We start from the raw sequence: 26,761 nt of genomic DNA, 5'->3' as shown, positions 1-26,761 counted from the left end.
CATACAAATTGAGAATGAGATGCTGCAAACCTGTTGTTTGTGTGTGTGTGTCTGTGTGTGTGTGTGTGTCTGTGTGTGTGTGTGTGTGTGTGTGTGTGTGTGTGTGTGTGTGTGTGTGTGTGTGTGTGTGTGTGTGTGTGTGTGTCTGTCCATAATGTCTACTGTATACACACCATCATATACATAAAAACAGTACCAGTCAAAAGTTTGGACACACCTTCTCATTCAAGGGTTTTTCTTTAATATTACTATTTTCTACAATGTAGAATAATAGTGAAGACATCAAAACTATGAAATGACACATATGGAATCATGTAGTAACCAATAAAGTGTTAAAAAAATCTAAATATATTTTATACTTCAGATTCTTCAGAGTAGCCCCGTTTGCCTTGATAACAACTTTGCACACTCTTGGCATTCTCTCATCCAGCTTCACCTGGAATGATATTCCAACAGTATTGATGGAGTTCCCACATATGCTGAGGGCTTGTTAGGTGATTTTTCTTAACTCTGTGGCCAACTTATCCCAAACCATCTCAATTGGGTTGAGGCTGGGTGATTGTGAAGGCCAGGTAATCTGATGCAGCACTCCATCACTCTCCTTCTTGGTCAAATAGCCCTTACACAGCCTGGAGGAATGTTGGGTCATTGTCCTGTTGAAAAACAAATGATAGTCCCACTAAGCGCAAGCCAGATGGGATGGGGTATTGCTGCAGAATGCTGTGGTAGCCATGCTGGTTAAGCGTGCCTTGAATTCTAAATAAATCACAGACTGTCACCAGCAAAGCACCCCAACACCTGTAACGCCCTGGCCATAGAGAGGGGTTTTTGTTCTTTATTTTGGTTAGGCCCGGGTGTTACATTGGGTGGGCGTTCTATGTTCTGTTTCTATGTTTTTGTATTTCTTTGTTTTGGGCCGTGTGTGGCTCCCAATCAGGCACAGCTGAAGTTCGTTGTTGTTGATTGGGAGTCACACATAAGTGCATGTTTTTCCGTTGGGGTTTTGTGGGTAATGGTTTCTGTCATTGTGTTTCACCTGACAGGACTGTTTGGCTGTCGGTTTTCTTGTTTTGTTTCATATAGTGTTCTTTCTGTTATTAAATTAAATATGATGAACACTAACTCCGCTGTGTTTTGGTCCACTCTCTCTCACGGCAGTCGTTACAACACCATCACACCTCCTCCTCCATGATTAACGGTGGGAACCACACATGCGGAGATCATCCGTTCACCTACTCTGCGTCTCACAAGGACATGACGGTTGGAACCAAACATCGCAGATTTCCACCGGTCTAATATCCATTGCTCGTGTTTCTTGGCCCAAGCAAGTCTCTTCTTCTTATTGGTGTCCTTTAGTAGTTTTTTTGCAGCAATTCGACCATGAAGGCCTGATTCACGCAGTCTCCTCTGAACAGTTACTTGAACTCTGTGAAGCATTTATTTGGGCTCCAATCTGAGGTGCAGTTAACTCTAATGAACTTATCCTCTGCAGCAGAGGAAACTCTGGGTCTTCCTTTCCTGTGGCGGTCCTCGTGAGAGACAGTTTCATCATAGTGCTTGATGGGTTTTGTGACTGCACTTGAAAAAACGCTTAAAGTTCTGGAAATTTTCCGGATTGACTGACCTTCATGTCTTAAAGTAATGATGGACTGTCGTTTCTCTTTGCTTATTTGAGCTGTTCTTGCCATAATATGGACTTTTACCAAACAGGGCTATCTTCTGTATACCACCCCTACCTTGTCACACAACTGATTGGCTCAAAGCATTAAGGAAAGAAATTCTACAAATTAACTTTTAACAAGGCACACCTGTTAATTGAAATGCATTCTAGGTGACTACCTCATGAAGCTGGTTGAGAGAATGCCAAGAGTGTGCAAATCTGTCATCAAGGCAGTGGCAACTTTGAAGAATCTCAAATATAATGTTTTGATTTGTTTAACACTTTTTTTGGTTGCTATATGATTCCACATGTGTTATTTCATAGTTTTGATGTCTTCACTATTATTCTACAATGTAGAAAATTGTAAAAATAATGAATAACTCTGGAATGAGTAGGTGTCCAAACTTTTTACTGGTACTGTATTTATATTCCAGACTCTGACATTGCTCGTTCTAATATTTGTATATTTCTTAATTCTATGCTTTGTATTGTTAGGTAGGCTATTACTGCACTGTTGGAGCTAGGAACAAAGGCATTTCGCTAAACCAGCGATAACATCTGCAAAATGTGTGTGCGCTTGTGTGTGTGTGTTATACTGTGCACATAATACAGTATATGGCAAATTAACACAGATTTATTAGACTGGGACCTTTGTTTATTTCTAAAGATCTTTATCTATACAGCTTATTTTATCTTAAACAATTATATATATTTTTTGGTGTGTTGGACAAGAGGCCCTAATGGAACCAAACCTGCTCAATAATATTTATACACTTCCAGGATCAACAATGTATACTTGCACTCCAAAGTCTGAGGCAGTTGTGAGCCATCTTGTTCCCCATTATCATCATGCGTATAGGGATTTTGTTCTCTCAGCAAGCAGGCCTCCCCAAATAACATAATTTGCCAAACACCTAACCAGAATAAATAGGCTATGCTCAGAGTCCTTCAGCTATGCGATAAGGCTAAGCTAAACATATTTTGATATGTAATGTGAACCAACTAAGCTACACACTGACTTGGGCACTGAGAACATGATCATGGCTGGTTCTGCTCTGTGCTTTCAAGGGCCAGATTGCAGAGGATTGCGTCTCCCTCTGTTATGCTCACGACAGACGCCTATGATCGCTAAAGCCAAGGAGACGCAGTAATTTTAACAAGGACTTGTCATTTTGGTCATAATAATCATAGCCGTAATAGCATGGAAGATGACATTTCAGTTGGATATAAATATTGCAGCTATTAAAACCTTGTTTAATGTAGGCTTGCTGAAAGAACCATCGCAGGAAAAATCTATTGGGCTATATTAAAAAATGACATGTTATGGTGAAAAGTGATTATGATGGCCTGGTAATTACAATATCTTTAGGCCTACTGAGGTTAGTGTTTTTTTAATAGCCTACCCGTTGTAATAATTGCTTATTTGTTTTAACGTTTCTCTGCTCCATAGCACAGCAGTCTTTGAGGCAGGGAAGTACACGAGGGAATCCACTGCACAGACAATAAATACTACAATAATAAGACATCACCAAGCACACACGCACAGACAACAGAATAGCCTATCCTGTCTGCTATCATGAATGTAAGAAAATAAAAAAGACATAAGACAGGCCAATTGTCAACCCACTTCAGCACCAAAACACACATCGATGGACAGTAGCCTAATTGAACAGGTTGGCAAATTAATCAATAAATACCCGCTAATGTGTGCCGAAGGAGGTCCGTTAGATTTTTTATTCCCTTTTGGATTGTGTCAATCCCCGTGCGGCCTCAATATCGGACGTCGTGCCGTTGTTAAAACACCACCTGCGAAGGTATGTTGGATGGAACAACCATTGGACCGGACAGTCGGCATTGCCTCTCCGTTGTCATCGGGTACATCGGAGACTGCGAGATGCTCTTTCCTCCCGGAGACTATTCGTGGTCCAGACAGCCTGTTGTCACGCCCATCTCTCTTTAGCACTCTACCTTGGAAAAAACAGAGGAGTAACACCGACACACCATCGCCCACATTATTGCCTCTCTGCGGTTGATCAGGATTCCGCGATTCTTGCGTAAGATTTGCACAATGTGCTGGCTCCACCTACCTGCTGATCCCAGCCCATGCGCATGATGCTTGTACAGTACAGTTGGTAGGCTACTGTAAAGAGGCGCTGTTCAGGAAGGTACAGTTGCCAAGGCAGTGTGTAGATTATTCTGTGTGAATGATCATGTATTCTTTTTTTGGGAAACACCTCCAGGTCTATATTATATGGAGATGTGATAATAGAGGTTGTAAAATTGAAGAAAGAGCAAGTTGTTGACTTGCTTAAAAACGTATGTGCTACCTCTTTCCAAGGAAAAATAACAGAAAATACACTACATGCCCAAAAGTCTACTTTCCAACAAGTCAGTTAGTCAAATTTCTGCCCTGCTACAGCTTCCCAGGTCAACTGTAAGTGCTGTTATTGTGAAATGGAAACTTATAGGAGCAACAACGACTCAGCCCTGAAGTGGTAGGCTACACAAGCTCACAGAACGAGTGTTGAGTGTCAAAGGGTTTAGCGTGTAAAAATCCTCTGTTCCTGGTTGCTACACTCACTACAGAGTTCCAAACTGCCTCTGGAAGCAATGTGTTTGTCGGGACCTTCATGAAATGGGTTCCAGGTGAAGCTGGTTGAGAGAATGCCAAGAGTGTGCAAAGCTGTCATCAAGGCAAAGGGTGGCTACTTTGAAGAATCTCAAATATAAAATATATTTGGATTTGTTTAACACTTTTTTGGTTCCTACATGATTCCATTTGTGTTATTTCATAGTTTTGATGTCTTCACTATTATTCTACAATGAAGAAAATAGTAAAAATAAAGAAAAACCCTGGAATGAGTAGGTGTGTCCAAACTTTTGACTGGTACTGTATAAAAAAGCATACCAGTTTCATTTAAGGACCAAAAAATGTACAGTGGTTTTCAATTTAAATTATTATACAAAATTCTTGCAAACAGTATGTTTTTTATATGTTCTGAAGATTTTGCTGTGAAGAGACAGAATCATTAGATAATGTCTTGTTTTGGTACTGTCCATACTGTATGTAGATTGTTTTTGGTCGCAGTTTCGGCAATGGCTGAAGAATTGCAACATTTACCTGGCGCTAACTCTGCAAATAACCCTGCTGAGTGATTTAAAAAGTCATAGTCAATCGATCAATATTATAATAATACTCTTAATTTTTTTACTCTTATTTTTTTACCCCCTTTTTCGTGATATCCAATTGGTAGTTACAGTCTTATCCTATAGCTGCAACTCCCATATGAACTCGGGAGAGGCGAAGGTCAAGAGCCATGCGTCCGCCGAAACACGACCCTGCCAAGCCGCACTGCTTCTTGACACACGCTCCCTTAACCCGGAAGCCAGCCGCACCAATGTGTCGGAGGAAACATCGTACAACTGGTCTCTGAAGTCAGCGTGTATGCGCCTGGCCAGCCACAAGGAGTTGCTAGAGTGTGATGGGACAAGGACATCCCGTCCGGCCAAACCCTCCCCTAAACCGGATGACGCTAGGCCAATTTTGCACCACATCATTGGTCTCTCGGTCACGGCCACCTGCGACACAGCCTGGGATCGAACCCAGGTCTGTAGTGACGCCTCTAGCACTGCAACGCAGTGCCTTAGACAGCTGCGCCACTCGGGAGGCCCTTAATATAATAATACTCTTTTAAAAAATTATCTTTAATTTACAATCTGTAGATACTATGAGACTAGAAGGGTTCAGAACTTTTGTGAAACATCACAACACAGTTTAATAATATATGGCAAATAGAAATCAAAACTGGATGGTGTTTAGAGATACATTGCTTTCGGAAAGTACTCAGACATTTTGTTAGGTTACAGCCTTATTCTAAAATGTATTAAATCGTTTATTCCCCTTATCAATATACACACAATACCCCATAATGACAAAGCAAAAACAGATTTTTAGAATTTTTTCTAATTTATTAAAAACTTTATATTACATTTACATAAGTATTCAGACCCTTTACTCAGTACTTTGTTGAAGCACCTTTGGACGCAATTACAGCCTCGAGTCTTCTTGGGTATGACACTACAAGCTTGGCACATCTGTTTGGGGAGTTTCTCCCATTCTTCTCTGCAGATCCTCTCAAGCGCTGTCAGGTAGGATGGGGAGCGTTGCTGCACAGCTATTTTAAGGTCTCTCCAGAGATGTTCGATCAGGTTTAAGTCCGGGCTCTGGCTGGGCCACTCAAGGACATTCAGAGACTTGTTCAGAAGCCACTCCTGTTTTGTCTTGGCTGTGTGCTTAGGGTCGTTGTCCTGTTGGAATGTGAACCTTCACCCCAGTCTGAGGTCCTGACAGCTCTGGAGCAGGTTTTCATCAAGGATCTCTCTGTACTTTGCGCCGTTCATCTTTGCCTCGATCCTGACTAGTCTCCCAGTCCCTGCCGCTGAAAAACATGCCCACAGCATGATTCTGCCACACCATGCTTCACCGTAGTGATGGTGCCAGGTTTCCTCCAGATGTGACGCTTGGCATTCAGGCCAAAGAGTTCAATCTTGGTTTCATCAGACCTGAGAATCTTGTTTCTCATGGTCTGAGAGTCTAGGTGCCTTTTGGCAAACTCCAAGCGGGCTTTCATGTGCCTTTTACTGAGGAGTGGCTTCCGTCTGGCCACTCTACCATACAGGCCTGATTCGTGGAGTTCTGCAGAGATGGTTGTCCTTCTGGAAGGTTCTCCCATCTCCACAGAGGAACTCTGGAGCTCTGTCAGAGAGACCATCGGGTTTTTGGTCACCTCCCAGACTAAGGCCCTTCTCCCCCGATTGCTCAGTTTGGCCAGGAGGCCAGCTCGAGTCTTGGTGGTTCCAAACTTCTTCCATTAAAGAATGATGGAGGCCACTGTGTTCTTGGGGACCTTCAATACTGTAGAAATGTTTTGGTACCCTTCCCCAGATCTGTGCCTCGACACAATCCTGTCTCGGAGCTCTACGGACAACTCCTTCGACCTCATGGCTTGGTTTTTGCTCTGACATGCACTGTCAACTGTGGGACCTTATATAGACAGGTATGTGCCTTCCAAATCATGTCCAATCAATTGACTTTAACACAGGTGGCCTCCAATCAAATTAAAATCAAATAAAATGTTATTTGTCACATGCGCCGAATACAACAGGTGTAGACCTTACATTGAAATGCTTACAAGCCCTTAACCAACAATGATTTCAGTTTAAAAAAGTGTTAAGTAAAATGTTTTAAATAAAAGTAACAAATAATTAAACAGCAGCAGTAAAATAACAATTGAGAGGCTATGTACAGGGGGTACCGGTACAGAGTCAATGTGCGGGCCCACCGGTTAGTTGAGGTAATTGAGGTAATATGTACGTAGAGTTAAGGTGAATATGCATAGATAATAAACAGAAAGTAGCAGCAGCGTAAAAGAGGGGCCTTGTTAGCCCTTTGATTAGCTGTTCAGGAGTCTTATGGCTTGAGGTTAGAAGCTGTTTAGAAGCCTTTTGGACCTAGACTTGGCGCTCCGGTACCGCTTGCCGTGCAGTAGCAGTGATAACAGTCCATGACTAGGATGGAGTCTTTGACAATTTTTAGGGCCTTCCTCTGACACCAACTGGTATTGAGGTCCTGGATGGCAGGAAGCTCGGCCCCAGCGTTGTACTGGGCCATACGCACTACCCTCTGTAGAGCCTTGCGGTCGGAGGCCGAGCAGTTACCATACCAGGCAGTGATGCAACCAGTCAGGATGCTCTCGATGGTGGAGCTGTAGAACCTTTGAGGATCTGAGGACCCATGCCAAATCTTTTCAGTCTCCTGGGCTTTGTCGTGCCCTCTTCACGACTGTCTTAGTGTGTTTGGACCATGATAGTTTGTTGGTGATGTGGACACCAAGGAACTTAAAGCTCTCAACCTGCTCCAATGCAGCCCCGTCGATGAGAATGGAGGCATGCTCGGTCCTCCTTTTCCTGTAGTCCACAATCATCTCCTTTGCCTTGATCACGTTGAGGGAGAGGTTGTTGTTCTGGCACCACACGGCCAGGTCTCTGACCTCCTCCCTATACGCTGTCTCATCGTTGTTGGTGATCAGGCCTACCACTCGTTGTGTCATCGGCAAACTTGATGATGGTAGAGTCGTGTTTGGCCATGCAGTCATGAGTGAACAGGGAGTACTGGAGGGGACTGAGCACGCACCCCTGAGGGGCGCCCGTGTTAAAGATCAGCATGGCGGATGTGTTGTTACCTACACTTACCATCTGGGGGCAGCCCGTAAGGAAGTCCAGGATCCAGTTGCAGAGGGAGGTGTTTAGTCCGAGGGTTCTTAGCTTAGTGATGACTCTTTGAGGGCACTACGCTGTTGAACGCTGAGCTGTAGTCAATGAATAGCATTCTGTTGGGTATTGTGTGTAGATTGCTGAGGATTTTTTTTATTTCATCAATTTTAGAATAAGGCTGTAACGTAACAAAATGTGGAAAAAGTCAAGGGGTTTGTATACCTTCCAAAGGCACTGTAGATGGGAGGGGTTGAGTGGAGCTGAATAACAAGATAACTAATATCAAATATACTGTTTCCATAAAATGTATATAGGTTTAGAACTTTGGAGAAACAGCACAGCACAGTTGAAAAATATATGGCAAATAGAAATCAAAACTGGATGGTCTTCCGAGATAGATGAGAGGTTTTGATGGTAGCTGAAGGATAGGACTAAAAACAAACAAAAGATAACTTTTGTAAAATATACTGTGTCCGTCAAATGTATATAGTATGTAGAAGCTGGAAGAAGAAGCCTAAGCATTGTTGTCCATAAATTTACTCCAATTAGGGGAGGGGATTTTAGAAACACTGGTGTGACGTTTTGATAACCGTGTACATTTCTCTATGACAAGGTGACTTTTATCAATATATTTGCCTGTATTTACACCCCCCAAAATGAAATGCTAATTAGCTGCTAATGTGGCTATCATAAAGAACTACAAATGCCATGATGATCTGGACAAGACTTGATGAAAAGGTCAGAATCTCTGGATGAACTAACATTAGCTAAATGTAGCAATGAATACATGGTCCCGTGTGGCTCAGTTGGTAGAGCATGGTGTTTGCAATGCCAGGGTAGTGGGTTTGATTCCCACGGGGGACCAGTACGGAAAAAAAAAGAAATGTATGCTTTCTCTACTGTAAGTCGCTCTGGATAAGAGTGTCTACTAAATGACTAAAATATAAAAAAATATGATAAATTGGCTAAGTTTTTTTTAAATTGACAATTCTGTGAAGTGTCTTGTGCAAGCTTTAAATTGACACAATACCTGTCAGCAAAGGTGCCAGCTAGAGATGACGTGCAGGAGCTTGCAGGGCTTTGTAGTTTTGCATGATGTCTACTTTGATGCTAATTAGCATTTTTGAATCTGAGAGTAAATAGAGCCAAATATATTGATAAAAGTCACCTTGTCTGAGAGATATTTACATGGTTATCAAAACATCACATTAGGGGAAGCCTAGACTCGACACAGCCCTTATTTTAAGTGTTTCTAAAATACCCTGTCGGAAAAATTTATGGTGGAAAACAATTGGAACCATTTCTGTTTGACCGCTAGGTTTTATAGGTATTATGACACCTCAGTTGTGTTAGAATATTCATACTAACTGCACTAACCGTGCTACTGAGTACATAGTATGCTTATTGGTCATAGAATGGATATAGTTAGTATGCCAAAAGTTCCCGGATGTCAAACTACATTCTCCAAAATTCGTCAGAAAAGGAGTGGCTTCACATCGTTTTCAGATTTGAAGAAAATGGCGGAAAATATGCAGTCGAAGTCCAACGAGAGCGTAATTCATTGTTTTAATTAATTATGACAAATGTTAAGAAAATGTTGAGCAATATAATAAAGTAATGACTTTTCAAATAAGTTACCTTACATGTTATGTTAGCTGACAATTTGTTAGCTATGCTATCCTTGCGAACCACCTAGCATTTCATTACAGCAGTATGTACCAGTATGTTAGCTAGCTACCTAACATTAGTTGACTACTAATACATCAAACTTGCCAGTATATCAACTATATGCTATCTAACTAACTACCCAACGTTTATTGACTTGTTCATTCCCGTCATTCTTAGCTAAGTGGTGTAGTCGTTGTGCGTTCTCAGTGGACACTCGGGTGCTTTCGTAAATTCACTTTGTCTATCTACTCCGATTTCAAAGCAATCTCCTCTTAGCTTGGGTGCACGCTAGGGTCAACCCTACTCCTCGGCAAGAGCATCCAGTGTGCGCTCTGCCATGAATTTACAAACAGACAATCTGAAAACGCTCTGAATTTATGAACGACCAGAGCTCACTCTGGTACACTAGATTGAATTTTTAACACACCCAGTCATAAAATGTCTTGCTAGTAATTTGTTATGCTAACAAGCTAGCAAGAGGTTGCATAGCAACAGCATCAACTTCCGGTAGACAGGCGAAGCTAGTACGCTCAATTGAAAGGATACCGTTCGTTTACAGTATACCAAAATTAACTAATAGTATATACTCATTAAGTATGTAGTATACCGTTTGTTAGTATGTATATTCGAGCACAGCTCTCCTCTGTGGGTTCGTTCATAAATTCACTCTGGCTATCTACTCCGAGTCAGAGCACTCGTCTGAGTGTGTCAGAGCACTCGTCTGAGTGTGCCAGAGCGCAGAATAACTGATGAATTTATGAACGCTCAACACCGGTTGAATATGGCCGGTGTCAGTAAACGTCGGCAAAAAGTGTAATTAAAGTGTTCCCAGCAGAACAGTTACAGTCACCAACGCTCTGGATAATATGAACACTGCCTAATATGTCTGGAGGTAGCTAGCAAGCTAGCTAACTTTAGCCAGTTAGCTTGGGTGCTTGATTGCCGTTGTGAGATCAGAACCCTCGGATCAACCCTACTCCTCGGCCAGAGCGTCCAGTGTGCGCTCTGAATTTACGAACGACAATCTGACAACGCTCTGAATTTACGAACGCCCAGAGCGCGCTCTCTGGCACTCCAAAGTGAATTTACGAACGCACCCTATGATTGATCCTCAGTGCATTGATCATGGGAAGGTGTGCATCCGACGCAACGTGATGACGTTATATTATAACGCCAGGGTATGTGAGCGAGAACTGACATTTTTCTTATCTCGCTTTTATGAATCTTTTCACGAATTAAAGTGGTCAAGGAATTACTACACCACGACATAAGCTCTTCGTTTAAACACAGCCATTGACACTGTCCCCTCGCCATGGTAGAGGATGACGATTTAACGCCAAATTTTATGTCAAACCAAGTGTGGCGCGGCAATGGCGAGTTTATACCTCCAGACGGAATATGCTGGGTGTCTGTACTGTCCTGTTTGCTGCTTGCCTGCTCCTACGTCGGGAGTTTATACGTATGGAGAAGTGACTTACCCAGGTAAACCTCGTGTTTATTCAATTTCTTTACTTTCTTGATTCGTAGAAAATGCTGTAGAGGAATGTGGGAGCTGTAATTAGCTATCCTGTCGGCGCATGTTAGGTGGTAGTTATCTAAATTAGGGAACTAAATAGCTAGCATGGCTTTCGTGCAGCAGTCTGGGGGCAATTCCATCGTAACAGAATGACGCTGAGACTCAAATCAAATTTTATTTGTCACATACACATGGTTTGCAGATGTTAATGCGAGTGTATCGAAATGCTTTTGCTTCTAGTTCCGACCATGCAGTAATATCTAACAAGTAATCTAACAATTTCACAACAGCTACCCAATACACACAAGTGTAAAGGAATGAATAACAATATGTACATACAAATATATGGATGAGCGATGGCCAAACTCAGATTTTTCACCTTGAAATGTATGCCAAACAAAAATAATTGATTCCAAAGTTTAAAGAAACCATACAACTCTATGCACATGGACTGCTTTTAACAATTTCTCCTGAACATTTCACAAAAACATTTTACTTAAGAACAGTGCAGTTAAAAAAAAAAAAAACAGTGTTAAATATCTACTCTGAATTAAGATTAAAAGATGTCAGCAGAAAGAATAGGGTGTCAGCTATAATATGACACCTTGTGTTTTTAAAACTATTTTGGTTATATACTACAGTAAGTGAAGTGGGTTAACACCTGTGGGAGGGAGGACGGTAGCAGGTGACCCAACTGGTTTGTGACTGTCATTTCCCATTTTAGCCAATTAATTGAAATCATTCTGTTAAAGATTCAGTTATGGATTTTGTAACAGAATGACACATTTTAATCACTTAATAAATCATAAACAAAATTGATAGACCTACCAACTAGTATTTCTTCTGACTAGCTCATGAGGGAGAGAAATTAGGAAATATCTTAAAGATGTTTTTTTTGTAATAAAATGACAAGACACTCGGCAATATTTCTTAAACTTACAGAAGGCAAATAATTTCAGCAAAATTAAATACATGTTGATATTAGTTGTCAGGGGTCTTAACTTCAACATTATTCTGTTTTTATGTATTTTTAATATACCTACCTTAAGAATTTAATCTACTTTCTGGTAGATGTTATCTAAGAACCCTTTTACGTCTGTTTGACCAGAAATCAAAGCCTTCGCTTATTCCATTATTTGCTGGTAAATTATTAACAAGCAATCAAACGCATCTGGGTTTATTTATTTTGTTTCCTGCTGAACTACAGTGTTCTTGTACTAGCTTCTTGAGGACTTTGTTTGTTTACAAAATGTAATTTTGGCACGTGTCTGCTTGTGTGTCCACCCCAGAGACCACCCAGCCGTTATCAAGAGGCGATTCACCAGTGTCCTGATCGTATCTGCCGTGTCGCCTGCCTTCGTGTGGGCATGGAAAATGTACACTGGTGTGATGGTGAGTCTCTACACAGCAACCTTTATTTAACTAGGCAAGTCAGTTAAGAACAAATTCTTATTTACAATGACGGCCAAACCCGGACAACGCTGGGCCAATTGTGCGCCGCCTTATGGAGCCCAGCTATAGGCTGAGTGCTATACTGCCCTACAAAGGCAAAGTGCATTGACTACGAATTTGGTAAAAATCTTTGATCTGTTTTAATCAGGGGAGGGCGACCCTTCTCATTGAAGCCACGGAAGTTCAGGGCCGACCGCATTAATGCAGGCATTGTTTGCAGAAAACAGGATCCCCCCATTATAGTGAATGGGAAAATTGCAATCTTGGTGTAATTTTTTTTTGTTGGGGGGGAGACGATAGTACCAATAATTGCTTCTAATACACATGTTGTATGTCCTTGAACCGATTTGATAAAAAAATCGCACACAGAAGAAGTTCTAAGGATAATTTAGTTGCTAATGGCAGCCTGCAGTACCCCGGTCAGCCTTCAACTTTAGTTACACAATGAGAGGAGGCACCACTGAGGTAGCCAGCCCCATCACTTCCTGGGTCTTTTCTCAATTGGTTTGCTCAACTCCTGCGTCCTCTCTGGCCACCTTTTGAAAAAGGTAATCGAGGAGATGCTTCGAGGACAGGGAAAGGGGACGGAAATACATTCGTTGGAAATGAGACTCCCCTTCTCCAATCGTGTGCCATCAGGCAAATTACGTTTACAGGGTGGAATCCGAAAATATGTATAAAGTGATAAAAAATTAAATTGCTAGTTGTGAAATACATTTTATAGAAAGATAAGTAGAATATAATTATTAAATGTTAGAGAAAACAATAGCTGATTCAAAGGGAGGGTGGCAGATTTCAAAACTCTTCTGCAAAGGACTCTGGTTGGAAACACTTGTGTTTATTTGCCAAACGGAGACTATCATGAGGGGCGGACCGTCTTCCATTTGCCTACTAATGTATTGACACTCTCCTCAACCACTTATCGGTTTACGGGTCACGGAGGAGGGAGGACGGACTTTTGCCCAAATGAGAAAAGGCCCTGGAGTAGGTCAAACTGCACATGTTATGTCTCCATGAGTCGCCATCTTAGCCGACTTAATTTGGCTTCAATGCGCTAGTGAGACTTTACATAGGAATGAGTGATGTCACGTGATCGATGGCTTTGTGTGTGTATGTATGTACAGTTGAAGTCGGAAGTTTACATACACTTAGGTTGGAGTCATTAAAACACGTTTTTCAACCACTCCACAAATTTCTTGTTAAAACAAACTATAGTTTTGGCAAGTCGGTCAGGACATCTACTTTGTGCATGACACAAGTAATTTTTCCAACAATTGTTAACAGACAGATTATTTCACTTATAATTCACTGTATCACAATTCCAGTGGGTCAGAAGTTTACATTAAGTTAGCTGTGCCTTTAAACAGCTTGGAAAATTCCAGAAAACTATGTCATGGCTTTAAAAGCTACTGATAGGCTAATTGACATCATTTGAATCAATTGGAGGCCTACCTTCAAACTCAGTTCACCCAACTTATTGTGGCAAGCTTGTGGAAGGCTACCCAAAATGTTTGACCCAAGTTAAACAATTTAAAGGCAATGCTACCAAATACTAATTGAGTGTATGTAAACTTCTGACCCACTGGGAATGTGATGAAAGAAATAATTATCTCTACTATTATTCTGACATTTCACATTCATAAAATAACGTGGTGATCCTAACTGACCTAAGACAGGGCATTTTTACTTGGATTAAATGTCAGGAATTGTGAAAAACTGAGTTTAAATGTATTTGGCTAAGGTGTATGTAAACTTTTATTTATATATATATATATATATATATATACGTGTGTGTGTGTGTGTGTGTGTGTGTATGTATGTCAATGGTTGTAATGACCCCCCCCACACACAAAAGAAAAGTGTATTTTAAATGTTTATTTTTCCAAATTGGCACATCCTATTTGTTTTAATCTAATCAACTATATTCACTGAGCTTGTTTGATGCTTTAGGCACACTGTTTGATTAAATAATTAAACGCACAAATAACTAGAGGGAGTCCAACCTGCAATTGATTTGATTGTGCCCGGCTAGGCTCAGACTTGCTGCGCTGTGTTTAAAAATAAAAAAATGACAGCGAGTGACTGTGACTAGCACCCGTTGTCTCTCTCTCCTCCCAGCTGCAGCGAACACCACAGAACATCAACGTGTTTATCGCGCTGTCCGTGTTGCAGAAGCTGCAACATAATTACAGCCATGTGACTAGAAAGTTGTTACGGAAATCCCTAATTTGTTTAGGGAAACCATTTCTTATTCCCTCAATCCTTGCTCTCTTTATGTGACACGTATGCACGTGACCAAAGCCCTATTCGCACGGGACTAGTATTACTAGAGAACGTTGGCTATGTAATTATTACTCCAGAATGTCCGTTATTCCAGAGGACGATTAAAACAGGATTAGTTTAAACTGTAATAATTTTTTCCCAATAAATTGACAGTTGTGACGGAAGCCTAGAGGTTTCTATTCTAGGCATGAAGATGCAGTATTTCAACATGTCCAGGCGGTAGGGCCACACTGATAACTCTAGCTTGGTTCCCAAGTTTTTAAACCATACCAGACCATCTTTCCTATAGTGTCGCTATAATATTTGAATTGAGGAAGTGTGAACCTAGTCAGTGGGATATTTTGGCCATCCGCTGTAGGTCCTAAATGCCCCCCAGCCTTCAGATGCAAGCTAAACAGTGCAATTGCACTTGAGATGCATTTTAATTATATGGATGAGAAAGTTAACCGTTTGGAAATGGTAAATTAGGTCAGTTGTATGATGCTGCTTTTGCGATCTATGAACAGCAAGGGTTGCATTAAATAGGCTCAATATTTTTTACAGATGCAGTTGGCAATATTCAATTCATACGCACAAAACATATAAACAGAAGCATTCTGTGAAAGTTGATAGGCTACATGTACTGTAGGCCATTCATATATATATAGCTTATGCGCAGCGCTTAGATCAATTTATCTAATCAGTTATTGTTTTCTTGCGCAAACCGCAAGCAACACCTGTCAAACTCAGACATTTCTCTCAAAACACAGGGATGTCGATTCGCACCGGACTAGGATTACCAGAGGAGTTCGGCAAAAAAACAGTATCTTATTCTGGCTAGAATTGTTACTGTCCTGCCATGTAATTAATAACTGACATGGCAGATTCGGACGGGACTAAAATGGTGTTTTGTGCTCGTCCACATAATTACATTACCCGACCTACATTAAGACTAAACACGATGTGCTCATAAGGCCTACAGCTGGTGGTGGTGGTGATACAAGGCTGCTATACAGCTGGTGGTGGTGGTGATACAAGGCTGCTATACAGCTGGTGGTGGTGGTGATACAAGGCTGCTATACAGCTGGTGGTGGTGGTGATACAAGGCTGCTATACAGCTGGTGGTGGTGGTGGTGATACAAGGTTGCTATACAGCTGGTGGTGATACAAGGCTGCTATACAGCTGCTGGTGGTGGGGGTGGTGGTGATACAAGGCTGCTATACAGCTGGTGGTGGTGATACAAGGCTGCTATACAGCTGGTGGTGGTGATACAAGGCTGCTATACAGCTGGTGGTGGTGATACAAGGCTGCTATACAGCTGGTGGTGGTGGTGATACAAGGCTGCTATACAGCTGGTGGTGGTGGTGATACAAGGCTGCTATACAGCTGGTGGTGGTGGTGATACAAGGCTGCTATACAGCTGGTGGTGGTGGTGGTGATACAAGGCTGCTATACAGCTGGTGGTGGTGGTGGTGATACAAGGCTGCTATACTGGTGGTGGTGGTGGTGATACAAGGCTGCTATACAGCTGGTGGTGATGGTGATACAAGGCTGCTATACTGGTGGTGGTGGTGGTGATACAAGGCTGCTATACAGCTGGTGGTGATGGTGATACAAGGCTGCTATACTGGTGGTGGTGATACAAGGCTGCTATACTGGTGGTGGTGATGGTGATACAAGGCTGCTATACAGCTGGTGGTGGTGGTGGTGGTGATACAAGGCTGCTATACAGCTGGTGGTGGTAATACAAGGCTGCTATACAGCTGGTGGTGGTGATACAAGGCTGCTATACAGCTGGTGGTGGTGATACAAGGCTGCTATACAGCTGGTGGTGGTGATACATGGCTGCTATACAGCTGGTGGTGGTGATACAAGGCTGCTATACTGGTGGTGATACAAGGCTGCTATACTGGTGGTGGTGGTGATACAAGGCTGCTATACTGGTGGTGGTGGTGGTGATACAAGGCTGCTATACTGGTGGTGGTGGTGGTGATACAAGGCTGCTATACAGCTGGTGGTGGTGATACAAGGCTGCTATACAGCTGGTGGTGGTGGTGATACAAGGCTGCTATACAGCTGGTGGTGGTGGTGATACAAGGCTGCTATACAGCTGGTGGTGGTGATACAAGGCTGCTATACAGGTGGTGGTGGTGGTGATACAAGGCTGCTATACAGCTGGTGGTGGTGCTGGTGATACAAGGCTGCTATACAGCTGCTGGTGGTGGTGGTGATACAAGGCTGCAATACAGCTCGTGGTGGTGGTGATACAAGGCTGCAATACAGCTCGTGGTGGTGGTGATACAAGGCTGCTATGCAGCTGGTGGTGGTACAAGGCTGCTATACAGCTGGTGGTGGTGGTGATACAAGGCTGCTATACTAAGCCTACTAATGATAATGACATTACTTATTATTATTATTATTATAATATTCATAAGAAGGAGATCAAGAAAAAGGAGCATTATTATTATAAATATTCTCTGACAAAACAGTGTAAACATTAAATACATTATAAATAATAACCGATGCTGTTCTAACGAAAAAAAAGTGTAAAGCCTATATAACAGCAAAGCAAAGATTTAAAAATAGCCACATTTGTTTACTTGACATGTCATTAGGCTTGGTGCTCACGGAATCAGTAGGCTATTAAACAAACACTCAAACAGCAACAGAAGCAGGCTCTGTCTTATTTCTGTAGATACAGTAGCAGTCAAAGTTTGGACACACCTACTCATTTTCTACATTGCAGAATAATAGTGGAGACATCAAAAATATGAAATAACACATGTCGTAACCCCAAAAGTGTTAAACAAATCAACATGTATTTATATTCTTCAAAGTAGCCACCGTTTGCCTTGATGACTGCTTTGCCCACTTTTGTGTATTCTCTCAACCAGCTTCATGAGGAATGCTTTTCCAACAGTCTTGAAGGAGTCCCCACATATGCTGAGCACTTGTTGGCTGCTTTTCCTATGCTCTGCGGCCCAACTCATCCCAAACCATCTCAATTGGGATGAGGTCGGGTGAATGGAGGCCAGGTCAAATAGCCCTTACACAGCCTGGAGGTGTGTTTTGGGTCATTGTCTTGTTGAAAAACAAATGATAGTCCCACTAAGCGCAAACCAGATGGGATGACGTATCGCTGCAGAACGCTGTGGTAGCCATGCTGATTAAGTGTGCCTTGAATTCTAAATAAATCACAGACAGTGTCACCAGCAAAGCAACCCCACACCATCACACCACCTGCTTCACGGTGGGAACCACACATGCAGATATCATCCGTTCACCTACTCTGCGTCTCACAAAGATACGTGGTTGGAACCAAAAATCTCAAATTTGTACTCATCAGATCAAAGGACAGATTTCCACCGGTCTAATGTCCATTGCTCGTGTTTCTTGGCCCAAGCAAGTCTCTTCTTGTTGGTGTCCTTAAGTAGTGTTTTTTTATTTTCAGCAATTCGACCATGAAGGCCTGATTCCACACAGTCTCCCCTGAACTGTTGATGTGTCTTACTTGATCTCTGAAGCATTTATTTGGGCTGCAATCTGAGGCTGGTAACTCTAATGAACTTATCCTCTGCTGCAGAGTTAACTCTGGGTCTTCATTTCCTGTGGCGGTCCTCATGAGAGCCAGTTTCATCATGGTGCTTGATGGTTTTTGCGACTGCACTTGAAGAAACGTTTAAAGTTATTAATGTTCCGTTTTGACTGACCACAATGTCTTAAAGTAATGGACTGTCGTTTCTCTTTGCAAATTAACTTTTAACAAGGCACACCTGTTAATTGAAATGCGTTCCAGGTGACTACCTCATGAAGCTGGTTGAGAGAATGCCAAGAGTGTGCAAAGCTGTTATCAAGGCAAAGGGCGGCTACTTTGAAGAATCTCAAATTTGAAATATATTTGATTTAACACTTTTTTTGGTTCCTACATGATTCCATATGTGTTTGTAGTTTTGATGTCTTCACTATTATTCTACAATTTTGAAAATACCTTTTTCTACAGCGCATTTGGTAACAATGACCCAGCAAATTACATTGGTTGTCCATCAATTTAATAAAGCATATGATTTAATGTTGCTAAACCATTGTACAAACATCTGAAGGTGCCGTGCAGATGTTGCTTACGAATATTAGAACTAGAGGCTGACCAATTAATCGGAATGGCCGTTTTCATAACAATCGGTAATCTGCATTTTTGGACACCGATTATGGACGATTACGTTGCACTCCATGAGGAGACTGCGTGGCATGCTGACTACCTGTTACGCAAGTGCAGCAAGGAGCCAAGGTAAGTTGCTAGCTAGCATTAAACTTAACTTATAAAAAACAATCAATCTTAACATAATCACTAGTTAACTACACATGGTTGATGATGTTACTAGTTCATCTAGCTTGTCCTGCGTTGCATATAATCGATGCGGTGCCTGTTAAATTATCATCGAATTACAGCCTACTTCACCAGACGGGTGATGATTTAACAAGCGCATTTGCAAATAAAGCACTGTTGTTGCACCAATGTACCTAACCATAAACATCAATGCCTTTCTTAAAATCAATACACAAGTATATATTTTTAAACCTGCATATTTAGTTAATATTGCCTGCTAACATGAATTTCTTTTAACTAGGGAAATTGTGTCACTTCTCTTGCGTTCTGTGCAAGCAGAGTCAAAGTATATGCAGCAGTTTGGGCCACCTGGCTCATTGCGTACTGTGTGAAGACCATTTCTTCCTAACAAAGACCGTAATTCATTTGTCAGAATTGTACATAATTATGACATAACATTGAAGGTTGTGCAATGTAACAGCAGTATTTAGACTTGGATGCCACCCGTTAGATAAAATACGGAACGGTTCCGTATTTCACTGAAAGAATAAACGTTTTGTTTTCGAAATTATAGTTTCCAGATTTGACCATATTAATGACCTAAGGCTCGTATTTCTGTGTGTTATTATAATTAAGTCTATGATTTGATAGAGCAGTCTGACTGTGCGATGGTAGGCAGCAGCAGGCTTGTACGCATTTTTTTAAACAGCACTTTCCTACGTTTGCCAGCAGCTCTTCGCTGTGCTTCAAGCATTGCGCTGTTTATGACTTCAAGCCTATCAACTCCCGAGATTAGGCTGGCAATACTATAAGTGCCTATAAGAACATCCAATAGTCAAAGGTATATGAAATACAAATGGTATAGAGAGAAATAGTCCTATAATTACTACAATAACTACAACCTAAAACTTCTTACCTGGGAATATTGAAGACTCATGTTAAAAGGAACCACCAGCTTTCATATGTTCTCATGTTCTGAGCAAGGAACTTAAACGTTAGCTTTGTTTTACATGGCAAATATTGCACTTTTACTTTCTTCTACAACACTTTTGTTTTTGCATTATTTAAACCAAATTGAACATGTTTCATTATTTATTTGAGACTAAATTGATTTTATTGATGTATTATATTAATTTAAAACAAGTTCATTCAGTATTGTTGTAATTGTCATTATTATATATATATATATATATATATTAAAATCGGCCGATTTAATCGGTATCAGCTTTTTTGGTCTTCCAATAATCGGTATCGGCGTTGAAAAATCATAATCGGTCGACCTCTAATTAGAACAGGGATAGGGTAGGCCGCCTTCTCGTTGGAGTGAGCAGCTGCGTCTCCCGCACTGTGGGCACAGTTGTTATCCGAATTGTAGATCATTGTCATATGCAGTTACATGCATAAATGTTAGGCTGAAGGAGACGACTCATCAATTCCGTCACTACCGATTTCAAGTCATTTTTTAGAATAACAAATAAAAACCGCTGATTCGTAACATTTGAATCATTTTTCTTACGGATGCATGCCTTATTTGGATTGGTTTGGGCTCCCACTAACCGATGCACTGGCATCTTAAACTTTTGATGTAGTGGTGGAGTGTCGACTCAAATAATTGATTCCTAGACTCCTTGCACATCGACTCCCATTTCTTTGTGTCAATTTTAGATTCCACTAGGCATTCAGTATTTTTGAATCCGAGGCGACTGATTTTAGTTGCCGTACTTCCGAGAACACAAACACTCGCATCTTTCACAGTGAGCGAGGGACGGAGAGAGAGGGGCACTGTATAGGCAGGTCGGCCACCAGGCAGACGGAGTCAAAACCATGCGCTATGCCTATCAGGAATCAAAAGCTGTATCTTGCCATTTTTTTGGGCTTGTAATTTCTCGACTTCAGTAAAGCAGGGCCTAGGATACTGAGATGAGTGTGATGCAACACTGCTGTCACACAGACACAGTGTCTGCTCTCATGTGCACGGGTTCGCTTCAAGCTGTTCACAGCATGGTAGCCAGGGCTTCAAAACAGAGAAGTTGAGCCTCGCGCTTCAAAGCTCTTAGTTGTTGCGGAAATTGACCCACAATGCTGTTTACTTTCTACCATTAAATTACACAACTTTCCCCAGGCCTTTATAGCCTAGCGTCTAGTTAGGCTATAACACAGAAAATAAGGTTTTGCGATTACTGCACTGTGCTTTTAATTTTACGGGGCAAGAAAAACATCAAAGCTGTTTTTCGGTTAGAGATTTTTCTTAATGTTAAGAATTCCAATTTTGTTTAAAGTTTTAACGTTCACATCCCTAATACACATGAAAACATTTCCATGAATTCCATCAGTATGTCTCCTTTTGTTCTTCCACAGTCTGGTCCCTCGTTGCTGGCTCTGATGGGCATTCGTTTTGAGGGCCTCATCCCAGCCATCATACTGCCTCTGCTGCTCACCATGGTAATAGAAACTCGCTTTGATCAACCTCTGCCTATGGTCTGACCGTTAGTTGACCTCTGACCTTTTGCTCTGGTAGGTGCTGTTTGTTGGCCCCCTGATCCAGCTGGCTATGGACTGCCCCTGGGGCTTCATGGATGGGATACGGGTGACCTTTGGTGAGATACTGTCTGGAGATTATTATTCATCCAATATGTTTATTACTGTGTTATCCTGGAGTGGAGACTTCATTTCTGCTATATGTCAAATTTAGATTATGACCTAAATCTTAACCTAAGATTTGGACGCTTAACTTGAGTTTCGTTCAAACCTCCCACTGACACCAATGCATGATTTATAAGTTAAGTGTGCCAATCTCAAAGTCGGATTCAGCCCTAAGTGCATCCATTTTTCCTAGACGTGTACAGTATCCCTCTCACACGCACAATATCGCATACATCATCTCTCTAAAGCTTTCTCTCCCTTCCACAGACCCGTGGTTCTGGGCTCTGTGCCTCAGTGACATGCGCTGGCTGAGGAACCAGGTGGTGGCCCCTCTGACTGAGGAGCTGGTGTTCAGGGCCTGTATGCTGCCCATGCTGGTACCCTGCACCAGTCCTTCCACTGCCATCTTCACCTGCCCCCTCTTCTTCGGAGTGGGTGAGTCCCACTCAAAAAACAGCATAGGGGGATCTTCTAGATCTTTCCTCGATCCCAACTGACAAAAATAGCTAATTTAATTAGAACAACTCTTAAAATGTGTCTGATATGTAAGTTTATGTCGGTGCCATGTACTACATTTAAATTTGCGGTGTAAATATGCGAAGATGAGCGTTTATAAGGGGAATATGATTTAACCTGTGTTTTGTAAACTGCTGGATGCAATCAATTGTGAGTTGCAGTATTCTGAACTCTCCTAGGATAATGTGCCCTTCCCAACTATTTGAAATATAATGGATATTTTGCTTGTGCTAAATGTCAACCGTTTTCTTCGCAGCCCACTTTCATCATGTGATCGAGCTGCTGCGTTTCAGACAGGGCACCCTGTCTGGGATCTTTCTCGCTGCAGGTAAGGACCATACCATATTCATTGTTCTTCTACCTTCACTTCCATGTGCTGGTAGTTTGTTATTCCTTTCTTTTTACATGCACCGTTAGATTGTTTAGGAGTGGTTAGTTAATGACTTGTTGTGCTGTTTGCTTTGCAGTATTCCAGTTCTCCTACACCGCTGTCTTTGGAGCTTACACTGCCTTCATATTCATCAGAACAGGTGATCCTACAGTTTCTCTCTTTCTGGTGTACAGAAAACACACGCCTAATATATGTTTCATTTTGTTTTAGATAGCATTTATGTAGAACTTTCACTATGTCTCACTATGTCTCGCTTCACATTGTTTGGGGCTAACTCACCCCATCCACTACTACTGTGTACTGTAATACCAACCTGTATGCATTATATGCAGTCTTGTCATTCCCTTCCCCTCTGGTCGTCAGGTCACCTGGTGGGGCCGGTGCTGTGCCACTCGTTCTGTAACCACATGGGCTTCCCGGCCCTTGGCATGGCCCTGGAGCACCCCCACCGCCTCACCGTCCTGTCCTGCTACTTGCTGGGGGTCCTCCTTTTCCTTCTTCTCCTCTTCCCCCTCACAGACCCCATCTTCTACGGCCTTCCCACCCCCGTCTGCACCCTGGCCTCCGTCCCCAGCTCCCTCTGCGTCTCCTGATCCCACCCTCACCAAACACCCCTCTGTATTAGATGGACTGATCCACTGAGCGGGTCGCCACCACCAGCCAAAAGTAGGAGCGGTTCCAATTGGTCCAAGAACGAGGGGTGTTTTAGCTCTTCGGTCATGCCCGCTTGAGTGTGATTTCTCTGGTGGGATGTGGGAAGGTGAGTAGAGGTGAGGGTTTAGATTATTTCAGGTATGGACACTCAATGCTATGGGCTGTCTCTACTATGAATGCTGCTGGGGGGGAGCAGGGTAACTTAAATAGCCATTCCTTATGTTCAGGTCACATTGGCTTTCAGTCAGTCAGTTAGCCAGTCAGTCAATAGGCCTATGTAGTCTGTAGTGTAGACTCAACAAGGAACACTATCTGGCTATGATGTGAGGCACTGTAGTAGTAATACATTCTAGTGGTGAATATTTCCGTGTTTTCATAGGTCCTAGATGCTGAATAAGAGTATTTATTTACAGATCTGCATGTTTCTATAATGTAGTGTTTATTTGTTTTATTGGTGGGGGATGTTGAGGGTTGGGTTGGATTGTTACTATTGTAAAGGGTTGGACGTGCAGACTTTTTTTTCCCCATTACCTCTTCTATGACAGTTTAGCCACGATGCTCTCAGCTTTTAACTCAGGCTGATATTTGAATTGGCTGCAAAGCCTTTCTGTCCAACTGTTTAAGACGCCAGACAATTCGTGTTAGGCGATGTCACAAAGGGTACAGTCTTTACCCAGCCCTGAATTCAATCATTCACTCTAGTTGACGCTCATTCCAAATATCCATTCCAAGTCATGCAGATAGAAGCCTATAATCACTAAAGCTAACAATACCATTGCTCATTTGTTGGGCCAGGAGTTTTTCCCTGACCATGTGAACCTGGTCTGGAAAACTCTGGGCCCCTACCATTCGCTTCACACACAGTTCTACCCAGGGTTATCTATGTTCATTTTATTTGAGTGTTTTTAAAGAGGGAATTACCTTAAGCTGGGCTGCGATGACGGACCGTTTCCCCCTCAAGGGACTCAAACCCTCTAGAACACTCAGGTGTAGTCATATGTATGTCGTTTTGAATGCTATCTACCCACCACTTAGCATGCTGCTACACGTACGGATGTCAGACAAGACGACGCGTTTACATTTTTCGCACAAACCGAGCTATACTCCAAAAGAAGATCATGTACAGACTCAGACAGTGTTATATCGCAATGTTTATCCACTTACTCAGTCATCTCAACTACTGAAACGTTGCATCGTTTTTTTGAAAATACGTTACTTATTTGACCAGGCTATGACCATTGTAGTCCATTTCACTGTATAGACAGGGCATTTAGGTGAAAATTTTGCTATTTTTTTTTTTTTTTCAAAATAATTTAAAATCAAATTTTACACATTTAGCAGTTGTTACTGTGGGTGTAACGAAATGCTTGGTGGTTTGTGGATTTTTACGGGGAACGCTAATGGACTTTATCCCCGTTTTATGAACCCGGTGCAATACTATGTAACAACTCCAGTTGACTAGAACAGAAGTGTAGAGTGGTTTATCAACTAGAAGATTGCATCACACTGAATGTATTGAAATGGGATGTCAAGGTAAATGAATGAACTGATCATTTTGTAAACAGACTTCACTGTGTAAATTGGATCCATATTTTTGGAGAGGCCCCTACAAAAGGCTCTAACATTCACTGACGGGAAGATGGATCTGTGAAGCTTTCTACCACAGCAGCGAGGAGTTGTCAGTTGTTGTACTGTATAATCTATGAAGTAGTTACATTACGCTCTTCAGCAATAACTTAGTGGATGGAAAAGGACCAAAATCAGGGAATTATCTGAAAAAGCTGTATATATGTGAATAAAAAATAAATATATGCCCATTCCTGTCGTTTAGAGATGAAATGTTAAATACTATGGTGATTGAAGGTTTTGACATCAGAATAATGATCAGCCAGTATTTTGAGTAGATCGTTTGTTAAAGCCGACCTCAGATGGGCCATATATCCCCAAGTTGAAGGTTTTTAATATACATTCTCTTGAACGAACCTGCAAGGTGCATGCATCCAGACCAGCTGTAATGATCTGAAATGTACGCCAGAGAGCGCCAGAGTACCAAGTCTGGGTGTTGTGCTGTGGAAATGTGAATCACAGGAATCTGGGACCTTCGCACATCTGTTCATTAGGTTTCTCTGATGGGTGGTCCGTCACTTGAAAAAAACAATCCGTTTTTATTCTGTTATTTCCTCTCGCCTCTTCGCCTCATCACACGGCGCCCCGTCCCAATAGAGAAGTCGTATATAGTTCTAGAGAGGAAAGGGGAGTTTGACCCTAAGAACTTAGATAGCTACCTGTTTCTCTGTTGAGCATTCTCTCTGATCAATTTAACAAAGACTCTAGCCTTTCTTTTTAGAGTCAAACTCTAAGCTATCTTGCGGTCTCCGTCTCACATCCAAAATGATGCCCTTGAATGTTTTTGCCTGAGGCGTTGGCCTAGCCCCTAGAAAAACATTTTTGGAGTTCGATCAATCACTGGTTTCGGAGAATCGGAGATGTTTAACCCTACAGAGACATGCTGTCAGGTTCAGGTAGCCGATCAATTTCGACAACAAAGTAAATCTACACGTTCACGTCTCAATGTCGAAGCTGTGTTGAATTTGTATTAGGTAGGGTCAGAAGAAGCACATGTAGAGAGGTGTTTCAATACAATCAAGTTTCATCTGCGCTCACCCGTTGCTTATCATTCTCCCACATCATCAACATTGTCCCCTTTTGGAAAAGAGACATTTTTCGTAAAGATTGTCCCTGGCTTGTATTGTATGAATCCTGCCTTAGGATTCACACTTTAGGCTACTTCTCACCACTGTTGTTACTTTATTTTCCTGTCATTGACTTGAATTGAAATCCGGTAGACATAACTAGGCTTCAGAAATGCTGACTCCTGCTGAAAACACTGTCACATTGTATGTATTTTTCTTCATTTTTCTCTCAAATGTCCGAGCAAAACAATCGTATCAACAGTACTCTAAGTAGTGACTTACAGTATATGCATAGACCGGAAACACAGCAGTAGAGACAGGAATATATATATATATTTTTGTAACTGAATATGTAGCTCTGCTATTTTAGTAAAACAACACAACAATGATTTTAAAGCTTGGATTTTTCAGACTAGTTGAATACGTGCTGTGACTCTGACCTGGTTGTAAAAAAACAACAACAATATTATCCAGATGTTTTTATTAAAGACTTTATTTTGTAAATCAAATCTATTTTGGTGACATGGACTTGAATGTACTGAAATGTGCATGTGTATTTTGTGTGTGCAATGCCATTTTTTTGGAGACTCACCAATCTTGAATGGCCAGTGTTTTTATGATGACCATCTTTTATGGGATCTTATAGAAATCACACACTGCAAAAAAAATCTCAGCCATTCGGAAATAAACAATTTTTTTAAAATCGTC

The 26,761-nt window shown here is 41.7% G+C and overlaps 2 protein-coding genes across 4 annotated transcripts in view; one reads left to right on the top strand and one right to left on the bottom strand.

Annotated features, from left to right (window-relative positions):
- Positions 1 to 11,161, bottom strand: part of peli3 (pellino E3 ubiquitin protein ligase family member 3) — a 26,122-nt gene extending 14,961 nt beyond the window's left edge. For 2 of the 3 annotated variants that reach the window (XM_029753534.1, XM_029753536.1), the window contains exon 1: positions 3,358 to 3,707. The gene's annotated coding sequence lies outside the window, so the exon portion shown is untranslated. Of the gene's footprint in view, positions 1 to 3,357; positions 3,708 to 11,079 lie in introns of those variants that run through there. The other variant, XM_029753537.1, reaches the window with a different exon arrangement.
- On the top strand, positions 10,743 to 26,761 carry LOC115194130 (CAAX prenyl protease 2). Its single transcript, XM_029753538.1, has 8 exons — positions 10,743 to 11,083; positions 12,407 to 12,509; positions 21,515 to 21,598; positions 21,675 to 21,753; positions 22,067 to 22,234; positions 22,572 to 22,643; positions 22,783 to 22,845; positions 23,070 to 26,761. The coding sequence occupies exons 1-8, from the start codon at positions 10,914 to 10,916 to the stop codon at positions 23,297 to 23,299; spliced, it is 969 nt and encodes a 322-aa protein (XP_029609398.1). The 5' UTR covers positions 10,743 to 10,913; the 3' UTR covers positions 23,300 to 26,761.

The sequence above is a fragment of the Salmo trutta genome, chromosome 5 (assembly GCF_901001165.1).
Source record: "Salmo trutta chromosome 5, fSalTru1.1, whole genome shotgun sequence".
NCBI classification, from domain to species: Eukaryota; Metazoa; Chordata; class Actinopteri; order Salmoniformes; family Salmonidae; genus Salmo; species Salmo trutta.
Note: the sequence above shows the minus strand (reverse complement) of the source record. Positions and strands in the feature narration are given on the sequence as shown.

Bases quoted from the DNA above. Each gene is read 5' to 3' on its own strand.
- LOC115194130 (XM_029753538.1), top strand. From the start codon at position 10,914: ATGGTAGAGGATGACGATTTAACGCCAAATTTTATGTCAAACCAAGTG. The intron at 21,599-21,674 runs GTAATAGAAACT...TTGCTCTGGTAG, and splicing joins TGCCTCTGCTGCTCACCATG to GTGCTGTTTGTTGGCCCCCT. The intron at 22,235-22,571 runs GTGAGTCCCACT...TTTTCTTCGCAG, and splicing joins CCCCCTCTTCTTCGGAGTGG to CCCACTTTCATCATGTGATC.